Raw genomic sequence first — 17,422 nt, 5'->3', positions numbered from 1 at the left:
ACACACACACACACTCACCAACAGGTTCACCTTATGTTAAACACACCAAATAAACTACACAATAAGCAGGTAAGAAGCATAATATTACACACAAACAGATGCTCTGCTTTAATCTCTGTTTCAGATGTTTGCTCAAACTGCAGTCTGCCAATAACAGCAGCTGCACTTGCAAAACGGGCTTGGGGTCGTCTTACAAGGGCTTGAGGCTAAAATGACTGATCACAATAATCATTACTTTTGACTTAATCGAGAAGGCCTACAGTCCTGCAGAGAACAGTGCTTACTGGGACTGAGTTCTACTTGTGGAAGCCAGACAAGGGACAGCCTTTTAGAAGACAGTGGCCTTTTTAGTTGGACAGTCTTAAAGGGATAGAAAATGAAACTGCTTCTTTCAGACAAAATGCGTTGAGGCCTGTTCAGGTTGAATAAGGATTGCGAATTATTTATTTTTGAGCTTATAGTAAAAACGATAATTGGTCCACCTTTAAAATGCCTTTTTTTTTTTTTTTCCTGTGGAAAATTTTTGTGGCATGAAGAGAGAAGTGTTACTGGAAATGTATCTTACAGCACCGGGAGAAGCGTATGGAGCAGGAGAAGGAGCTGCTTGAGAAGAAGATCGAGTGGTTGACTGCAGAGCTAAAGACCAAAACTGAGGAACTGCTGAACACCAACAGAGAGAAAGGCCAAGAGATCCTGGAGCTGCAGAGCAGTCTGAAGAGCAGCGAGCAGAAGGTAAGATTTATACAGTACTGTATAAACTGAATGTAAATTCCCTGTTGGTTTTAATCTCCTTTATTATCAGTAGTTGTGGAATATGTAGGATTAATTAGCTATTCTAGTCACAGCGCTAACGTCTTTAGTAACAATATTTCTCTTCCACAGGTGGCTGTACTGGGAAGTCAACTCACTGTTCTAAAGGAAACCAGTGAAAGTCAGAATAAAAGAGCTGAAGACCTCAACAACAAACTGAAACAGGTAACATGGAAACACTTATGTAGGGCTGCAGCTATTGATTATTTTAGTAATTGATTATTATATTAATTGATTAATTGGATAAGAAATACTTTTGACTTATTAATGAGCAATAATACATATTAAAAAGAGAAAAAAATACAGGTCTTTCAAAATGAACTGTTCATTGGTTTCTATTTTAGAAACTGCAGTGTTTTTGTTTTGTCGGTCATCTGTTTCATTTGTCCAAAAAAACCACCAAAAAACTCCTTTGTTTTTATGTGTCATATTCAATTTGAGTCTTTAGAGAAAACATTTTCTTAAATGCAAACATGTATAAATGCTATCAAGTAGAGTAAAAGTCAAATAAAATAAGATAAATATGTGATAAGGCATAAAAATGTCATCTTTACTCTGTCTTCTTGAAGGCTTTATGAGTTTTTGTACATGTTTCTGCATGTTTAAGTGTGCAGTGAATGTGTCTGTAAGCCTTTAAAGGAGAATGTGGTGGCTGCAATGAAGATAAGCAAGCATATCAGCATTCTGAAGTTTGCTCTGTGCTTCGATGCAAAGTTTCTGTACTGCAGAAAACATGTTGTAGATGTTAATTAATATTAACAATAATTCACTGATCAGCCTAACAACCCTCAAGTGGCTCAGAGTTTTACTGGCACATGTACATTTTTATTGGCTTGTGAAAAAAGCTTTAATTTTTATATTTTTAAATATTAATGCAATTTGATATTATGTCACTTTCAATCTGAAAAATGTTACCAAGGCCTTGTACATCCATGCCCCCCTTTAGACCCAACCCTTTTTGCTGCAGGTACGGCTTCTATGTAAAATAGGACGTCATTAGGCTGTATAATTTAAACATGTACCAGCAGCTACAAAGTTTGCTTTTATTCATGTCTGAGTTTGTTCATCAGGTGCTTTGATAAAGGACTCCCACCAGCCTTTTCCCTGAAAGGTTTTAATGCAATCAAAAGAACAGCGCTGCTGTTTGGATGCTAGAAACATATTTTCTTTCACTCAACATCTCAGTAATGGCTCCGCCTCTTTGCTCTTCACTGTGTGTAAACAGACTCCCTCCACGTTAAACTGTGCCAGCATCACTGTCTCTGTAGTGTGTTATCAGTGTTTTTTCAGACTTTTCATTTTACGCGCTGCTCATACATTTCTATTGGAGCTCTGATTTTAGTGGCAAATAAGGGTGAAACCCTCCTATTTGTGTTTCCATGGTGACAGTGGTGAACTGCGTCAAAGCGCTTAAACCCTAATTAGATGCCTTGGAAACTTTGTGCTCCAGGATTTATTGAAAGATCTCTTCAAGTATTATTAATTGTTTTATTGATCAAACAATTGATCAGCATTTTTTTTAATCTGCCAATGATACAGTGATTGCATACACATATGTTATGCATTGCATTTATTTTCTAAATATCTTTCCAGGTCAAAGATGAGAAGAGCGCCATGGAAGAGAAGTACTGCAACGAACTCAATGCTCATGTCAAGTTGTCTTCACTCTATAAGGTGAAAAGTCACAAAGTCACTAAGATAGTTGTTGCTTAAATAACTAAAACCTTCTGTTACACTGTAGTGCCATGTTCTTCTAAGAGTCATCCTTTTCCTCCCTGTAGGGGGCAGCAACAGACATGGAGACAAAGAACCAAGAACTGAGCAGAGCTGTTGAAGAACTCAGCAAGCTAGTGAAAGAAACGGGGGAAGGTACGTATCCATGTTTTTAGTTTTGTTTCTGCACACCTGGTCATTAATTAAAAGTATGAATATTAGTTTATAATGCAAATACAAAACTAGTGCCATCATGAACCCCAAAGCCTTTGTAGTAAATGTGTATTCTTAATATATTTAACCTGCTCTGTAGCTTTCCATATTCAAAGTGTTACTAATGACCGCTGTGTGTTTGATTTTGCTCCCTTTGCAGCCAATAAGGCTCTAGAAAAGAAGGTGTCAGAGGGTGAGGAGCTAAAGACTCGGCTTGAAGAAGAGCTTAAAGATAAGATCAAGAAAATGGAAAAGGAGTTAGAAAATGCTACAGTGAAGGCTGCAGGCAAACACTGCTGTAAGAACATATATATATACACACACACACAGACACACACACACGTTTTACCTGTGCTTATCAAGCTAAGTCTGCTTTTATGAGAATGTCTCTGGAAACCCATAACAGCTGTATTTACATGTGCACATTGTGTTCCAGGCATGCCTTCTATGACTGAAGAACAGTTGGATGCCATGTGCCCTTCAGCAGCCTCCATTGCAGCGATTGTCAAACCTGGGATGAAGTTCTTTGATGTGAGTTCACGGGATTTTACCAAGGTGTCAGTGAGAATTAGACACTACGTCTGAATCCAATAAAACACCTTTGGGATGTGGTAGAAGGGCTATTTGGTATTATGAATATCCAGAAACGGTGCCGTAAACCACATCATCATGGAGCAGATTTTCAAAGGAGTGTTTTCCACCTCTTGTGAACAAAATTTTAGGCCATTAGAGAGCATTGCATTTCTTTGCTATGTTACGTCAAAAAAAAGGGAGGGCTTAACCAAGAATAACCATGAATTTGTTTATTGTGGTTGTTACTTGAGACACTCTGATATATTGCAAGGTTCTAGATATTTTCAAGTGTGCTGTAAATCGTCCTTCCAGTAGTGTATCTGTACTACTGTAGCGTAGAGTGCAGTGTAGACTTTTGTGGTTAAGAATTCTTTCTTTGCTGTCTCTGTGTTTAGCTGTATAATGCGTATACTGAGTGTCAGACACAGCTTCAGCTGGAGAAGCAGGAGACAAGGAGAGTGAGCCGTGTGCTGGATGAGATTGTTCAGGAGGTCGAATCCAAAGCTCCTGTCCTGAAACAACAGAGGGAGGAGTACGAGAGCATGCAGAGATCCATGGCCTCCCTGTGCAACAAACTGGAGCAAGCTCGAACAGTAAGGCAGCTGTTTTATAAACCCGATTGATTCAATTTTTGATTTGTTTGGTCATATAAAACTTACATGTTGTTCATGTTTTGCCGTTAGGAAATTTACAGTTTGCAAAAAGAGAAAGAGGAGGTAAAGCAGCACTGTGATACCCTGGAGAGAGAGAAACTGAGGACTGAAAGACTCTTGGAGGATACATCTGCTCAGGTATGCTAAGATATTTAGAGCAATACACAGAAGAAATTCTATCATTAGTGCTGTTATGTCTGATTAGGTTTAATGACCATCATGTGAGTGGGGAAATAATAAATTATTAATGTTAAACACAGAGTAGAGCTTGCACTGATTCATTTCTCTCCAGGTGTGTGGTCTTCTGGTGGAGTTGGAGGAAGCCAGGGGCAACCAGGTGACCAAGGATGACAGCAGCTCTGCTGACATTTCTAGCACTTCAGAGGTGATCAGCCCTCACCAGCTGTCTTTCCGCAGTGTGGAGGAGCTCCAGAGGCACAACCAAAGCCTTCTGGGAAGGCTGAGGGAGCTGGAGGAGGAGAAGGACAAACAGCAGAGCCAAGTAACATCAGCACGGTAAGAGTGATGGGACTATTATATTTAGCCCTGGTTCTTCAGTGCCATTTTTATAAATGGTGTACAATTGTGTCCACAATGCAGTGACACAAATGTCTTAACACTGAACTTTCAGTAACTAATAGATGTGATTTTAATTGGATGTACAGAAGCAAATCATTCTAACCATTGGGAGTTTTGTGTCTTCATGCCACTGAGATGACAAAAGATTGGACTGTAATGTCCTGTGTGGTAGTCACAGTAGGACTAGTCAGCATTTGTTTTTAGGTAATTTGATCAAAGATTGATTAAGGAATCTCAAAAGATGGGTTAGAGGCTTGCTGCCACTCTGTGGGTGAGCATAAGTGATTTCAATTGAATTCAGCATTATTATTTATTTGTTATTGGTAATGCTAAAACACATTCTGCAACAGCATGGCTAAACTGGTGAGTAGTAGTCCAGACTCACTCCTTGAAAATATTTTTTGGCACTTTTTAGGCAATGAACTACTGAGCTGCTGAAATTTAAACATTGTTTAAATTTCACCCAAGTTCTTAAGAGTGTACTCTTTTAAAACTTCAAAATGAGCTCAAATATTTTAAAAAAGTAAACAATGTCTCACACTCAACCTTTAAAATCTTGCATTTGCACTATTTTAATTAAATATGGGGTTTAATTCATTTGCAAATTATCAAATTGAATTATAGCTATTCTACCTGTCTAGGAACAGGGATTCTAAGTACTTTATTGTAGTGTTTTTAACAATATTGCAAATTAATAACATTTTAGCTAATAATGGTACATTATTTATCTTGGTTTTCACCATACAGTTTTCAATAAATATCTACTAATCAGTGTTTGGTATTTAGTTATGGTAACCAGTTAATTATGAAGTCAGCTGATATCTTTATTTATCGTAGTTAATCAGGGAAAATGTAAGAAAAGTGAGTCATATGTAACATCATTCTATTTTAAAGATGAACTATGTACACGTGATTTCTTGTAGGATATCAGAGTTGGAGTCCAGTGTGGATCGACTTCATAAGGAGGTGGAGCAACTGAGAGAGCAGAGGAACCAGCAGAAACAGCTGGCAGAGTCAAATGCCAGGCAGAGAGACATGTACAAGGCTTTGCTGACACAGAGCACTGGCTTCAGTCTGCCTCCTCAAGGTGACAAAAAAAATACTAAGACCTGTATGTAGCACCTCTGGTGGTGAATAGACACAATCAAGTTTTTATTTTTATTTTTATTTTTTGTTTGCAACTTCAGGTCAAGACTCTTCTCCCCAGCCTGCACACGGCCGCTCTTCAATACCAGCTGCTCGCTCTACTCCTCAGAGAGCTGCTGCTGCAGAGTCGGCACAGAGTGCTCAGACAAAAGCAGCTTTAAAACAGGTACACACAAGCACATCTGTATATGAAAGCGAATGTTGAGTTAGGAATCAAATTCCTGAAGCTCTTGTGATGTGTGTCTGTTCCCAGCTCAATGACGCCTTCACGCTGTATAAGAAGGAGAAGGCAGAGAACGACAGGATACTGAATGAAACCAATGATCGGCTACAAAGGCAGCTGACAGAACTCCGCTCCAGCCACGCCAAGCTGACTTCTCAGCTGGAGTTCAGCAACAAGCGGTGGGTTTAGGACACAAAACACTAATGTGACAGTTTATGCTTTTTTACCCCTCGCCTGTAAACGGCTGAAGGAGTATTGTCATAAATGCAGTGACTCAGTTTTCAAATTGATACAATAGCTGCATCTATTAAAAATCTTGTACGAGTTTGAATGTCAGTGACCTCAAGGTCAGAGGAAATTTTTCTCAATCTTTTGAATGCAATAAGTTAAAAACAAAGTGATGTAGCATTGATACCAGTGGTGTGTCTACCAGGAGGCTTGGGGGAGTACTGGGAGTCGCCAGGATTTATTTTTAAAGGCTGAGATCTGTGTGTGTTTCTAAATACCAGATACGAAATACTCCAGGAGGCTGTATCAGCATACCGCCGAGAGATCGTTATCCTTCAGGAGAGGAACCAAAAGATGTCTGCAACAGCCCAGCGACACGAGCACATTATCCACACAATGAGCCAGGACCTGAGACAGGCTAATGAAAAAATTGCTCTGGAAGAGGTGAGCAAGACGAGCAGTGAGGATCAGGACGGCTAGAAAGATAAAAGGACTTATGGAGTCAATTGGGCTGTACTGGATGTCATTCTAAATATAGCAGAGACCACAGTATTGTGAAAACATTAAACATTAAAACCAATATTTTCCTAAGATAATATTAACATAGTAACTTAATTTAGGCACATATGGTTTTTTTTTGCACTTGTAACAACTTAATTTACAGCTGGGCCAGTTGACCACTGCAAGGATTTTTATTTATATCTTATTTTGCTAGACTAATGGGTCTGTCTGCTTTTTAACCTAAAGGACCGGTTAACAGATTTTTGTGTTTCCGCGCCTTCTTTTCTCTCTTTCCAATGGAAATGGCCCAAAAGTACATCTGCCTCTCTGTACATTAGGTTTCAGCAGCCTGAGTGGATCAAAACAAGAGAGGATTTTCAATACTCCAGAGTTCTTTCTGGTTTGGTCTATTAAACATGTGTGATATGTCTGAAAAGTTTATATTAACTCACCTTGGAAGTACATTAAACGTCATTATGAATGATTGGAAAGAAAGGTTACAGTAGACTGTGTAAGTGTGCATTTTAGGCTTCAATTCCATATTTACTACAAACATCTTTTAGCACTGGCAGATTCTCAGTTTAATGGCTGAGTCACACACGACACCTACATGTTAAAAATAAAACCAGACTGCCCCATAAAGGCATAACCAGTTAGCAATTTATGTTCACGTGGCTTTTGCAGCTGCTTCATAAACATAAACGGAATAAAAAAGGGAATGAATGTGTTCCCTAGTAAGTTAAATTTCTAATCATGTGTACTTTTGGGTCTGAACGAGACAAAAAAAAAAAAAAAAAAAATCATTCTTGGTGAGAGCAAGAACAAAATATTACATATACAATCCTCCGAATTTGGATCAAGTTCGTAGTCATATTTGTTGTTTCATGGGCACTTTTGTCACCTTTGTCATTTTATCAGTAACCTGCCTCTGTCTGTAGGTGCGTGTGGAGAACCTGACTAAAGAGAGAGACATGTTGAGACAAGCAGAGAGTCGACTGAGTCGAGAGAAGGAAGCCATGCTTGCTGAACAACGTAACCAAAACTTGTTGCTCACCAACCTCAAGACCATACAGGTACCATATTACAGCAGCAGGGTTTGGAGACATGATGCTTTTGGTAATTTATATATGTATGAGGTAGGGCAGGGCAATATGGCCAAAAATATTTATCACGATATATATTGGAAAATTTGCGATAATGATATAACTGACAATATAACTGATATCGATATAATTCCACAACTTTATTAGTGCAAAAAACCCCCATCACTTTATTTTCACTCAGCTGTTTTTTATGTGCACTAAAGCTATATAAAAATGTAACAGTGCAAATGCAAATTCCTTGCTGATAGTTTAACCAAAAGGCATTTTCAGTGGAAATGGGCTGACATATCCTGAGCATAACCATGTATAATATCCACAAAAGTTAAAAAGAGGTGCCTTGCAACATGAAACTGCAGCGTGCCAAATAAATAAGTCAAGTACGTATTTTTCGGACCATAAGGTGCACAGGATTATAAGGCGCATTAAGCAAAATAAAGCAGTCAGATAAGTCTAACTTTACTCAACTCATTCTTCTTGCTTCCTCCAATTTTGTACCATTGACTCATTAATGCTGAATTCTCTCGCAGCTGCTCTGTTCCCATGTTCTACTGCGCGACTGATAGCCTTGAGTTTAAAATGTGCTTCATACGCATGTCTCTTAACAGGTGCCATTTTGGGGTCCTTATACACACACAATACGGTAATATTATGTTGAAGTGTAGTACGTATTACTCCGCTAGGCTCCTGACTACGGTAGCTGTAATGCTCCGACAATCCATCAAGCGATGTGGCTTCGTAGCTTACCAAAGTCGTACTAAAACATTTTTTTGAGCGCCATGTACCACATAAAATGAGTTTGAGGTCAGTAAGCACAACCAGAATTCATACATAAGGCGCACCAGATTTTAAGGTGCACTGTTCATTTTTGAGAAAATTAAAGGCTTTTAAGAGTGCCTTTATAATAATGGATTGCATTTATATAGCGCTTTTCGAGACCCTCAAAGCGCTTTACAATTCCACTATTCATTCACTCTCACATTCACACACTGGTGGAGGCAAGCTACAGCTGCAGCCACAGTTGCCCTGGGGAGACTGACACAAGCGAGGCTGCCATATCGCGCCATCGGCCCCTCTGGCCATCACCAGTAGGCGGTAGTTGAAATGTCTTGCCCAAGGACACAACGACTAAGACAGACAGATAAGGGGATCAAACCGGCAACCTTCCGGTTACAAGATGAGCTTCCCAACCCCCTGAACCACGGTCGCCCCATTATAGTGTGGAAAATACGGTAATAACGACGGTCCACTTGCATGTACTACAAAAAAATGTGCTTTGGTGGGTATCTGACAGACAAAAACCAAACCAGTTCCACATCACTGAAGTTGCACGTTTTTAAAAAACAATTTTTGTTCATCTGTTTCATTCAACGATCCGCTTTTGCCCTTCTCGTTCTCCGTCGCCGCCATGCTTTTTCCGCCATGTGCGTCTGAAAACAAAGGCACTGCACATTTTACCCATATTCTATCACGATATATTTTTTATTTATTTATTCTTATCATTGCCTAACATTATACCGGTATTACCGTGAAGTATAATACGGCCCAGCCCTTGTATGAGGTGTATGTAAATATACCAAAGCTTTAGACTACTCTGAACACCTGTTTTGGTAGTCATCTCTTTGTCCTTCAGTATAGGTATAAAGCATGTCTAAAGTTTAAAAGTGTTAAATTCACTTTCTTGGGATGTCATGTCCAGTTGACGATGGAGCGTGCAGAAACAGAGACACGCCAGCATCTGAACAACAAGATAGAACAACTGGAGTCAGAACTTACTTCGATGAAGACCAGACTAGAACAGGAAGTGGCACAGAGACATGCCCTCGGGCGTACTATGGATGTATGTATAATATTTGTGTGTTTATTTCTTTCATTGTAAATGTTGCTGGAGAGCGCATGGCTCGAGTAGACTGATAGACTGATTTTGTAGCCATCGTGTGTGTGTGTGTGTGTGTGTTATAAGAGTTTCATTCCTTGTTCCTTTGTGACCTCCATTTGCTCTGCAGGCTCAGTTGTTAGAAGCTAAGAAGCAGCTAGAGACCCAAAACACACTGCAGCAGAAGACCAGGGAGCTGCTGCGTAGCTCTGAACAGCAGGTGGCAGCACTGAAAGCCCAGCTGGCCTCTGCTACCTCCTCTGAGGCTACCAGCACCACCACCACGCCAGTTACCAGGGCCGTAGGCCTCCGAGCACCGTTGAGAGGTAAGTCATTATGGCGGTACAAAGGGTTAATGTACCTGTATACTCAAAGTCAGCTGTAAAACAATAGTAATGTCTCCCACAGTGCGCTCTCCAGTCCCAGCAGCCTCCCAGCTAACCAGCCAATCAGAGCAGGAGCTCTTAGAGGTGAAAGGTCTCCTGCGCAGTGTTGAGGAGAAAAAGAGTGAATTAGAGGAACAGCTGAAGAGTGCTAATGCCTCCGTAGAGCAATATAGATCTGTGGTGCTGACTCTGGAAGACAGTCTAGAGAAAGAGAAGGAGGTACAACTCCTAAATACTACTAAATACTATACTTTGCCCTGTGCACACCTTTTAACATACTCTCATACTGACCTTTCTTCATGCTTAGCTACGTTCTCCTCTGGAGGTTCGTCTGAAAGAGTCGGAAGAGGTGCAGAAGCAGCTGGAGAAGAGGATTTTAGAGTTGGAGAAAATGAAGCAGCAAGAGCAAGAGGAAAGAAGAAAGGCTGTGGGTGCAGTGGAGAAACAAGTGAGTTATAATTTAATATGTGTTCTGATATAATCACACGTTTACTTAGTGTTGTGGTCATAAGTTTGCATATATACACTTATCAGGGATGAATGTTATAGTAATTTAGACTTTTACTGATCTCTTAGAATAGAGTGGAATGATTGAACAGCATACATCTTTAATGACTTTTAAAAACAAGTGCCCGTGTGAGCAGCTGCAAAGTTGAGCTTGAAAGTGTTAATTTTGGAGTAGGCGGTTCTTTCTTGGATGGCACCCACTCAGTCCACGGCTACATTAAACTTGCTTCAATGTGGACCATGACAGTGGTGTTTCAGCAGTTTCCGGGCTTGAGCCTTGGAGGTTCTTGCGTTGTTCTTGTGTTAGTTTGCCAAGGTCTGGAAAAAGACACATCTGAATAACTTGAATTTGAACAAAATTTGGAATCTACATTTGTTTAGAAATTGCTCCACTAAACCTTCCTGACTTGTGTAAATCTACAATTTCTTAGATCTTTGCTGAATTTCTGGGACTTTCCCATTGTTGTGTATTGGTCAATCTGATTTTCATTTCAGACAAATAAATTTTTATGCTGGCAAAGAAAAACTAGCAGTTAGAGTCAATCATGATCACCAATGAGAAGTAAATAGGCTTTGACTGTGTCAAGTTTAAAGACATTGTAGAACCTTCGGCACCACTTTGTAAAACATTTAAGTTAGTGTTTGTATATATTTGAGCCTGTGTGTATAATTTTTGTCCCTGTGTTGATTTCTTTTACGTCATTAAAGATGTATGCTGTTTGTCAAATTTACCATCACATTCATACCCATGATGTAAACTTCTGACCACAGCTGTAAATGTTGACTCGATGTCGACTTCAGGATTCTACCATGCGTACAATACAAAGGCAACAAGAAACGTGAAAAAATAAGCCAGGCAGTCAAAAACTATTTGCACATCTGTATATAAGGTGCTTTTTAAACATGCTTTAACAGAGCATCAGCTGTTTCTTCTGTCATGGCAATGATCATTAACTGGCAGCGAGATGATTAATTGTGTATGCCATTGTCACTAAGAAAGTGACAGATGGCTGAAAGTCCTGAAGATGACTTAATTCAGGTTTTGCTACTAATCCCTATACCGTGTGTTTTATCGTCTGCATCCCAAATCAGTGCCCAACTGAGGACCCACTTGGTGCAGGAATGGGTAATATGGCCCAAACATGATATTTCAGAGTATTCCCACGATACCAATAAATTTGCCAAAATACAGAAAAATTGGTTGTTATTCATTTGACAAAATAAACGTAACACATTGACTTGAAATATTCTATGAAAACTATTTTAAAAAGTGCAATAACTTTAAGAAGTATAAAAATACAATTTCTCCCCCTGTTCTTTGCCTCAGACTGGGGTAAGGCTCTGTCATACTACTTGACCATAAATCTGTGGTTAGTGCATAGTAATTCACAGATAAAAATGAGTCTGGGAGCGCCGTCTTGAAAAAAAAGTCCTTTTCCTTAGGGTGTATTGCAGGTCTAGCTGCTAACAAGCTGCATGAAGCCTTCCTTCTCCACTGTTTGGATTGGCATCATATCTTTCGCCAAACAAATGGTGACAGTTTGGGTAATATCGTCTACGTCCAGGTGAACAGAATCAACCTTCTGGGATTTACTTACCTGGATCATTGAGAATGCATCAAGTCATACCGAGTACAACTGGCGAGAGACTTGGTGATGCCATGCTGAACTAGCTTACTTTATTTTAGTTTTGTAGCATTAGCTGCAGAGCTTTCCTCCCAGGCTTTCAGACATTCCTGATACAGGCTTGGGTGCTGATGCTTAAGAAGGTGAAATAAGTTAGTGATATTTCCCCCCTTTGACATTACAGGCTTTTTGCACTCCTTGCATATTATCGTGGTCTGTTGTGTATATGCTGGTTTGTATCTAAAATAATTCCACACCACTAAAGTAGCTGCTCGTTTGGGAATTGAATCTTCAGCAGTAACGCTTCCAGCCATGTTTGCCTTCACCTTCACAACTTAAATAACTTTGTGCTGCATGACCCACGTGAGCGCAATTATTATGAATATTATGACAAATTAGTCACCAACAATTATTTGTTTTTAAAATGCAAATTATAGAATAAGCTCAATTGTTCAGGCACATATAGATCCACGGACAACTTGATAATGCAATGACCGTAATCGTAATCTCCTTTACTCTCTTTGTACAGGTGTGTGAGCTACAACGCAGTCTGAAGGCCAGTCGGGTAGAGCAACAGGAGGCTCTGGAGAGGGCAACTGCTGCTGTAACTCTGGAGCAGAAGGCTGTACAGGACAGCCTGCTGCAGGTACACACACGTGCATTGATTAATATACTTGGTTTCTACTGTACTCCTACCAGTTTCTACCGCTCAGCCGTAAAAAGCTGATGGGGTATTGTCATCACCCCACCACCAACTCATAAAGGAGGCAACGTAGATCTTGGATTAGCTTGAATCTCAGTGACCTTGACCTAATTTTCAGAAAATCTTGTGAATTTCATAAAAGAAGTCATCTAGATTTTCAAATGGCAAATCTAGATAGTAGTGCATCTACTAAAATTCTTGAAGGAGTTTGAGGTCAAGGTCACTTAGACTCAAGGACAGAGTAAGTTTTCTAAAACTCTTGTGGACTTGACAACAAGGTGACGTAGGATTTTGAAAATGATATCATAAGTGTGTCTACTAGGAGGCTGAGGGGTAGCACTGGTGGTTGCCAGTATTTTCTTTTTAATTTTTACCTACAGTAAGAAAACCACACTTGACATGCAACTCAAGGTCCCTCCCCTTCTCTTCTCCTGTCAGACTAAGCTAGCCGGAGAGGCACAGGCTAAGTATGAGCGCGAGCTAATGCTTCATGCTGCTGATGTGGAGGCTCTACAGGAACTGAAGAAAAAATTCCAACAAGGAACAGCACAAAAGATGGAGTTAGAGGAGGAATTAAAGAAGACCACCTCCCTCCTGCAGGAGAAAACTGCAACCTGGAGTATAGCAGAGAAAAAGCTGAAGGTAGGACAACAACCCAAAAATCTTAATCGGGCAAGATAACATCCCTCTTTTCACACAGGTCTGAATAACTGTTTAAGGTATATAAAGTTAAACAAACCACGTTATGAATCTTAGTTTAAGAAAATTAAAATGTAATTAGAAGACTGTTTCTGAATGATCGTAACAGTCCTTACTATTACTGTCATTCAGGAGGATCTGTCAAATCAGAGCCGTCGCTGTGAGGAGTTGGGAAAGCAGAATTCCCTCCTGCACGAACAAATGGATGAAATAGCTGCTAAGAGCCGGCAGGTGCAACAACAACAGCAACCACAGCAGCTTGACTTGTCATTCAGTGAGGAAGGAAAGACCACTGAGCAAATACTAGAAATACTCAGGTACTGCAACACGAGCTGGTTGATCAGTGTTTGTGTTATTGTGTATTGAAAGTATTGAAATAGCTGACACTGCGGTTTATTTTATAATAGAGTATGTAAACATCGTTACCTCAGAAGCACCTTATGATGAAATGAAATTGTAATAATTCTTTCATTATAAAACTTTTACTTGTTCAAAGTAGAACTGAGTGTAAAATGTGCATTTGCGGTGCAGGTTTGTGCGGCGGGAAAAGGATATCGCTATAGCACAATGTGAGGCGTCTGACAGAGAGGCTCTTCGTTACAAACAGCGAGTGGAACACCAAGAAAGAGAATTAACGGAACTACAAGAAACCCTGAATGCTGAGAGGGAGAAGATGCAGGTATGAGTTGGGGGAGTGTTTGATCTGTTTTACCTTTCATCAAATAACGTATCTTGATCCATGCTTAATCATCCAGGTAAGTAAATTCCAAGAAGTCACTTGAATGAGTGATGAGATGTTTCTCCCATTGAAAACGCTACGTCCAGATGAACAGAATCAACCTTTTGGGATCAAATAACGTAGTCAACTAAAAGCTGGTGTATATGGTGTGGTGACTGTAGATTAGTTAGATTAGTGAAGCTGTGACACCAATATAGTGGGAGGTCCTGGTTTTTGTTGCCGTTAGAGTCACCTCTTGCCTCACTTGAAACACCATAATGCTGTGACTTTAGCTGAGTAAATGTAAATAACATCAGTTTGCTCAAAAAACAAAACAAAACAAGTTATTTTTGGAGGAAAAAGAGGCCTTGATTAATATTTGAGAATCTACTAAAGAATGAAGAGCTTCATTATACTTTGTAAAACTTTGCTTCCACAAATTTGTTATTATACAACTTCTTGAACACCGTGAGGTTGATAGTCAGTTCAGAAACTTGTATTGTAGGTACAAAACTTGTATTGTAGGCTAAATCCATACTGGATTTAGCCAGAAAGAGTGTTTTTTTAAATAAGCACCAAGTAGGATGCTAGTGTGACTTTTAAATGTGCAAAGGACATAATAGAGAATACTGTTTGTTACTGCTCTGTATCTGTTTCTTCCTCTTTGTCAGGCTACAGCAAAAACTCTAGTCCAGCAGGAAGAGCAGCTGAAGAAGATGGAGACTATCAGTGCTCTTCAGAAAACCAACAAGATGCTGAAAATGGACCGAGATAAACTGGAGCAAGAACTGCAGCAAGCTCAGGCTAAAGTGAGTTTGCAGCACTGCATGTCACCATTTGTCTTAATGTTTGTCTTGGCCAGTTCCACCTTTTTTTTTCTAACTGTAACCTTTCTCTCCAAGAGCTACAACTGACAAAAATAACTTATCTTCAATTAGGGCTGCACGATTAATCGTTAGAAAATCGCGATCTCGATTCATACTTATGTGCGATCTCATTTCCAAATGACAACGATTTAAAAAAAAAAAAAAGAAAAGAAAAGACGATTGTGCCGCATTTTGATCCGGGACGTAATCTGCATGAAAACAAGCGCTCACTCTTCCTGCTCAACAAATGACAAGGGCGGAGCCTTATACCACGTGATACAGAAGCTGTGCCGTGATGCTCAAATTGGCAGGGAAAAAACAACGGAGAACACGTCAGGGATGACGAGAAAGTGACAGGAGAAAATCCGTCCCGGTCAACCACACAAACATCAGTAACGGGAACCTTACAGCGCTTCCCTATCCGGTTGTTCAGTCTGACGTCACTGGCCGTGTCTGGCCCTAAACTCCGCTGCAGGTTCATATATCAAACGATCACTGTGGCATTCCTGAGAGTTGAAAAACTGTCTAAAGTCTTTCATCTTTAATAAAATGATCAGTGTTCTGCTCTACCAGGTGTAACAACTGAGTTTAACATCCAGGCATCCATGAAAATGGAATTTATGACATTTAACGGCGTTAGAAGTTAGCAGGAAGTTAGCTCGCTAGCTTCTATCTAAATACAATATAGCATGTCCTGACTGAGGGGTTTTGGAAACAAATTCAAACGTACAGCTCTGCTATCACTTCCAACATAAATGAAGACAGAAAACTAAACAGCAGTGACGTTTGTAGGGTTACTGAAGTTTGGCTAGCTGGTATATAATGAAGTGCTACGTGACCGCTAGCGACACAGCTATGTTAGCATAATATAAACAAGCTAACTTTTTTTCCACTCGATAAAAGTTAACGTGAGTGTTCTCGGTGGTCAGGAACAAATGTAATCGCATGGCAGGATGCTGTAAAAGGACTAAACCTCAGCCAGGAGAACAAGTGAGATAATCCATCCACAATACGAGGTTAGTCATTCATATACTGCTGCATGGGCTGTGCTGTAGTTACATCCTAAGGTTTTAAAAACTGAGCTTAAATAAATGATTAGCGGTATTAAAAGCCGAGGGAGGTCAACAGTGATCACTGACTGTTTTATGAGCTTTTTGAGATTAAATAGAAGAAAATACAAAATATTAAACATGTTAACAACACAAAAGCCATCAATCATGATCACCAATGAGAAGTAAATAGGCTTTGACTGTGTCAAGTTTAAAGACATTGTAGAACCTTCGGCACCACTTTGTAAAACATTTAAGTTAGTGTTTGTATATATTTGAGCCTGTGTGTATAATTTTTGTCCCTGTGTTGATTTCTTTTACGTCATTAAAGATGTATGCTGTTTGTCAAATTTACCATCACATTCATACCCATGATGTAAACTTCTGACCACAGCTGTAAATGTTGACTCGATGTCGACTTCAGGATTCTACCATGCGTACAATACAAAGGCAACAAGAAACGTGAAAAAATAAGCCAGGCAGTCAAAAACTATTTGCACATCTGTATATAAGGTGCTTTTTAAACATGCTTTAACAGAGCATCAGCTGTTTCTTCTGTCATGGCAATGATCATTAACTGGCAGCGAGATGATTAATTGTGTATGCCATTGTCACTAAGAAAGTGACAGATGGCTGAAAGTCCTGAAGATGACTTAATTCAGGTTTTGCTACTAATCCCTATACCGTGTGTTTTATCGTCTGCATCCCAAATCAGTGCCCAACTGAGGACCCACTTGGTGCAGGAATGGGTAATATGGCCCAAACATGATATTTCAGAGTATTCCCACGATACCAATAAATTTACCAAAAGCCATATTAAACGCAGACTACTTTAGGCCCGGAAGTAGGAAGTCATCACTTAACAACCGGATACACGTCGAACTCCCGCAGGCACAAAGAAATTACGGAGGCTATTACTCATCACCTGACCAAAGATATATCAACACTGTGCAAAACGAGGGATTTAGGAAAATGATCAACACCCTAGACAAACACTACACAGTGCCGTCCCGCAACTATTTTTCTATTGTTACACTACCTGCTCTATACACGCAGTGTCAAGCAATGGTGGAGACGGAATTTCAAGCAGTGCAACATTTTGGGGCAACCACAAAATGTGAGGCATTTATTGTTTTTATGTTCAGTTTCAACTGTTACGAAGTTGATGTGCAGTTAATAAGTGCAATAAATATTTATATTGGAAAAGAAAATCGTGAGAGAATCGTGATCTCAATTCTAAGCAAAAAAATTGTG

General features: G+C 39.7%; 1 protein-coding gene across 4 annotated transcripts in view; it reads left to right on the top strand.

The window, feature by feature from the left end:
• LOC100694797 (nucleoprotein TPR) overlaps window positions 1-17,422 on the top strand; it is a 39,113-nt gene that overhangs the window by 7,260 nt on the left and 14,431 nt on the right. For all 4 annotated transcript variants that reach the window (XM_019347955.2, XM_013276333.3, XM_019347954.2 and 1 more), the window contains exons 6-28: window positions 568-732; window positions 883-975; window positions 2,404-2,484; window positions 2,592-2,679; window positions 2,897-3,034; window positions 3,173-3,267; window positions 3,705-3,902; window positions 3,993-4,100; window positions 4,255-4,478; window positions 5,465-5,628; window positions 5,729-5,853; window positions 5,941-6,089; window positions 6,420-6,582; window positions 7,578-7,712; window positions 9,439-9,579; window positions 9,746-9,941; window positions 10,024-10,220; window positions 10,309-10,449; window positions 12,663-12,779; window positions 13,275-13,478; window positions 13,668-13,852; window positions 14,067-14,214; window positions 14,925-15,062. In XM_019347955.2, the coding sequence (XP_019203500.1) occupies window positions 568-732; window positions 883-975; window positions 2,404-2,484; window positions 2,592-2,679; window positions 2,897-3,034; window positions 3,173-3,267; window positions 3,705-3,902; window positions 3,993-4,100; window positions 4,255-4,478; window positions 5,465-5,628; window positions 5,729-5,853; window positions 5,941-6,089; window positions 6,420-6,582; window positions 7,578-7,712; window positions 9,439-9,579; window positions 9,746-9,941; window positions 10,024-10,220; window positions 10,309-10,449; window positions 12,663-12,779; window positions 13,275-13,478; window positions 13,668-13,852; window positions 14,067-14,214; window positions 14,925-15,062 (3,393 nt within the window). The remainder of the gene's footprint in view (window positions 1-567; window positions 733-882; window positions 976-2,403; window positions 2,485-2,591; window positions 2,680-2,896; window positions 3,035-3,172; window positions 3,268-3,704; window positions 3,903-3,992; window positions 4,101-4,254; window positions 4,479-5,464; window positions 5,629-5,728; window positions 5,854-5,940; window positions 6,090-6,419; window positions 6,583-7,577; window positions 7,713-9,438; window positions 9,580-9,745; window positions 9,942-10,023; window positions 10,221-10,308; window positions 10,450-12,662; window positions 12,780-13,274; window positions 13,479-13,667; window positions 13,853-14,066; window positions 14,215-14,924; window positions 15,063-17,422) is intronic.

This window comes from Oreochromis niloticus, linkage group LG18 (assembly GCF_001858045.2).
Source record: "Oreochromis niloticus isolate F11D_XX linkage group LG18, O_niloticus_UMD_NMBU, whole genome shotgun sequence".
NCBI classification, from domain to species: Eukaryota; Metazoa; Chordata; class Actinopteri; order Cichliformes; family Cichlidae; genus Oreochromis; species Oreochromis niloticus.
This window is presented reverse-complemented; position numbering and strand designations above follow the sequence as displayed.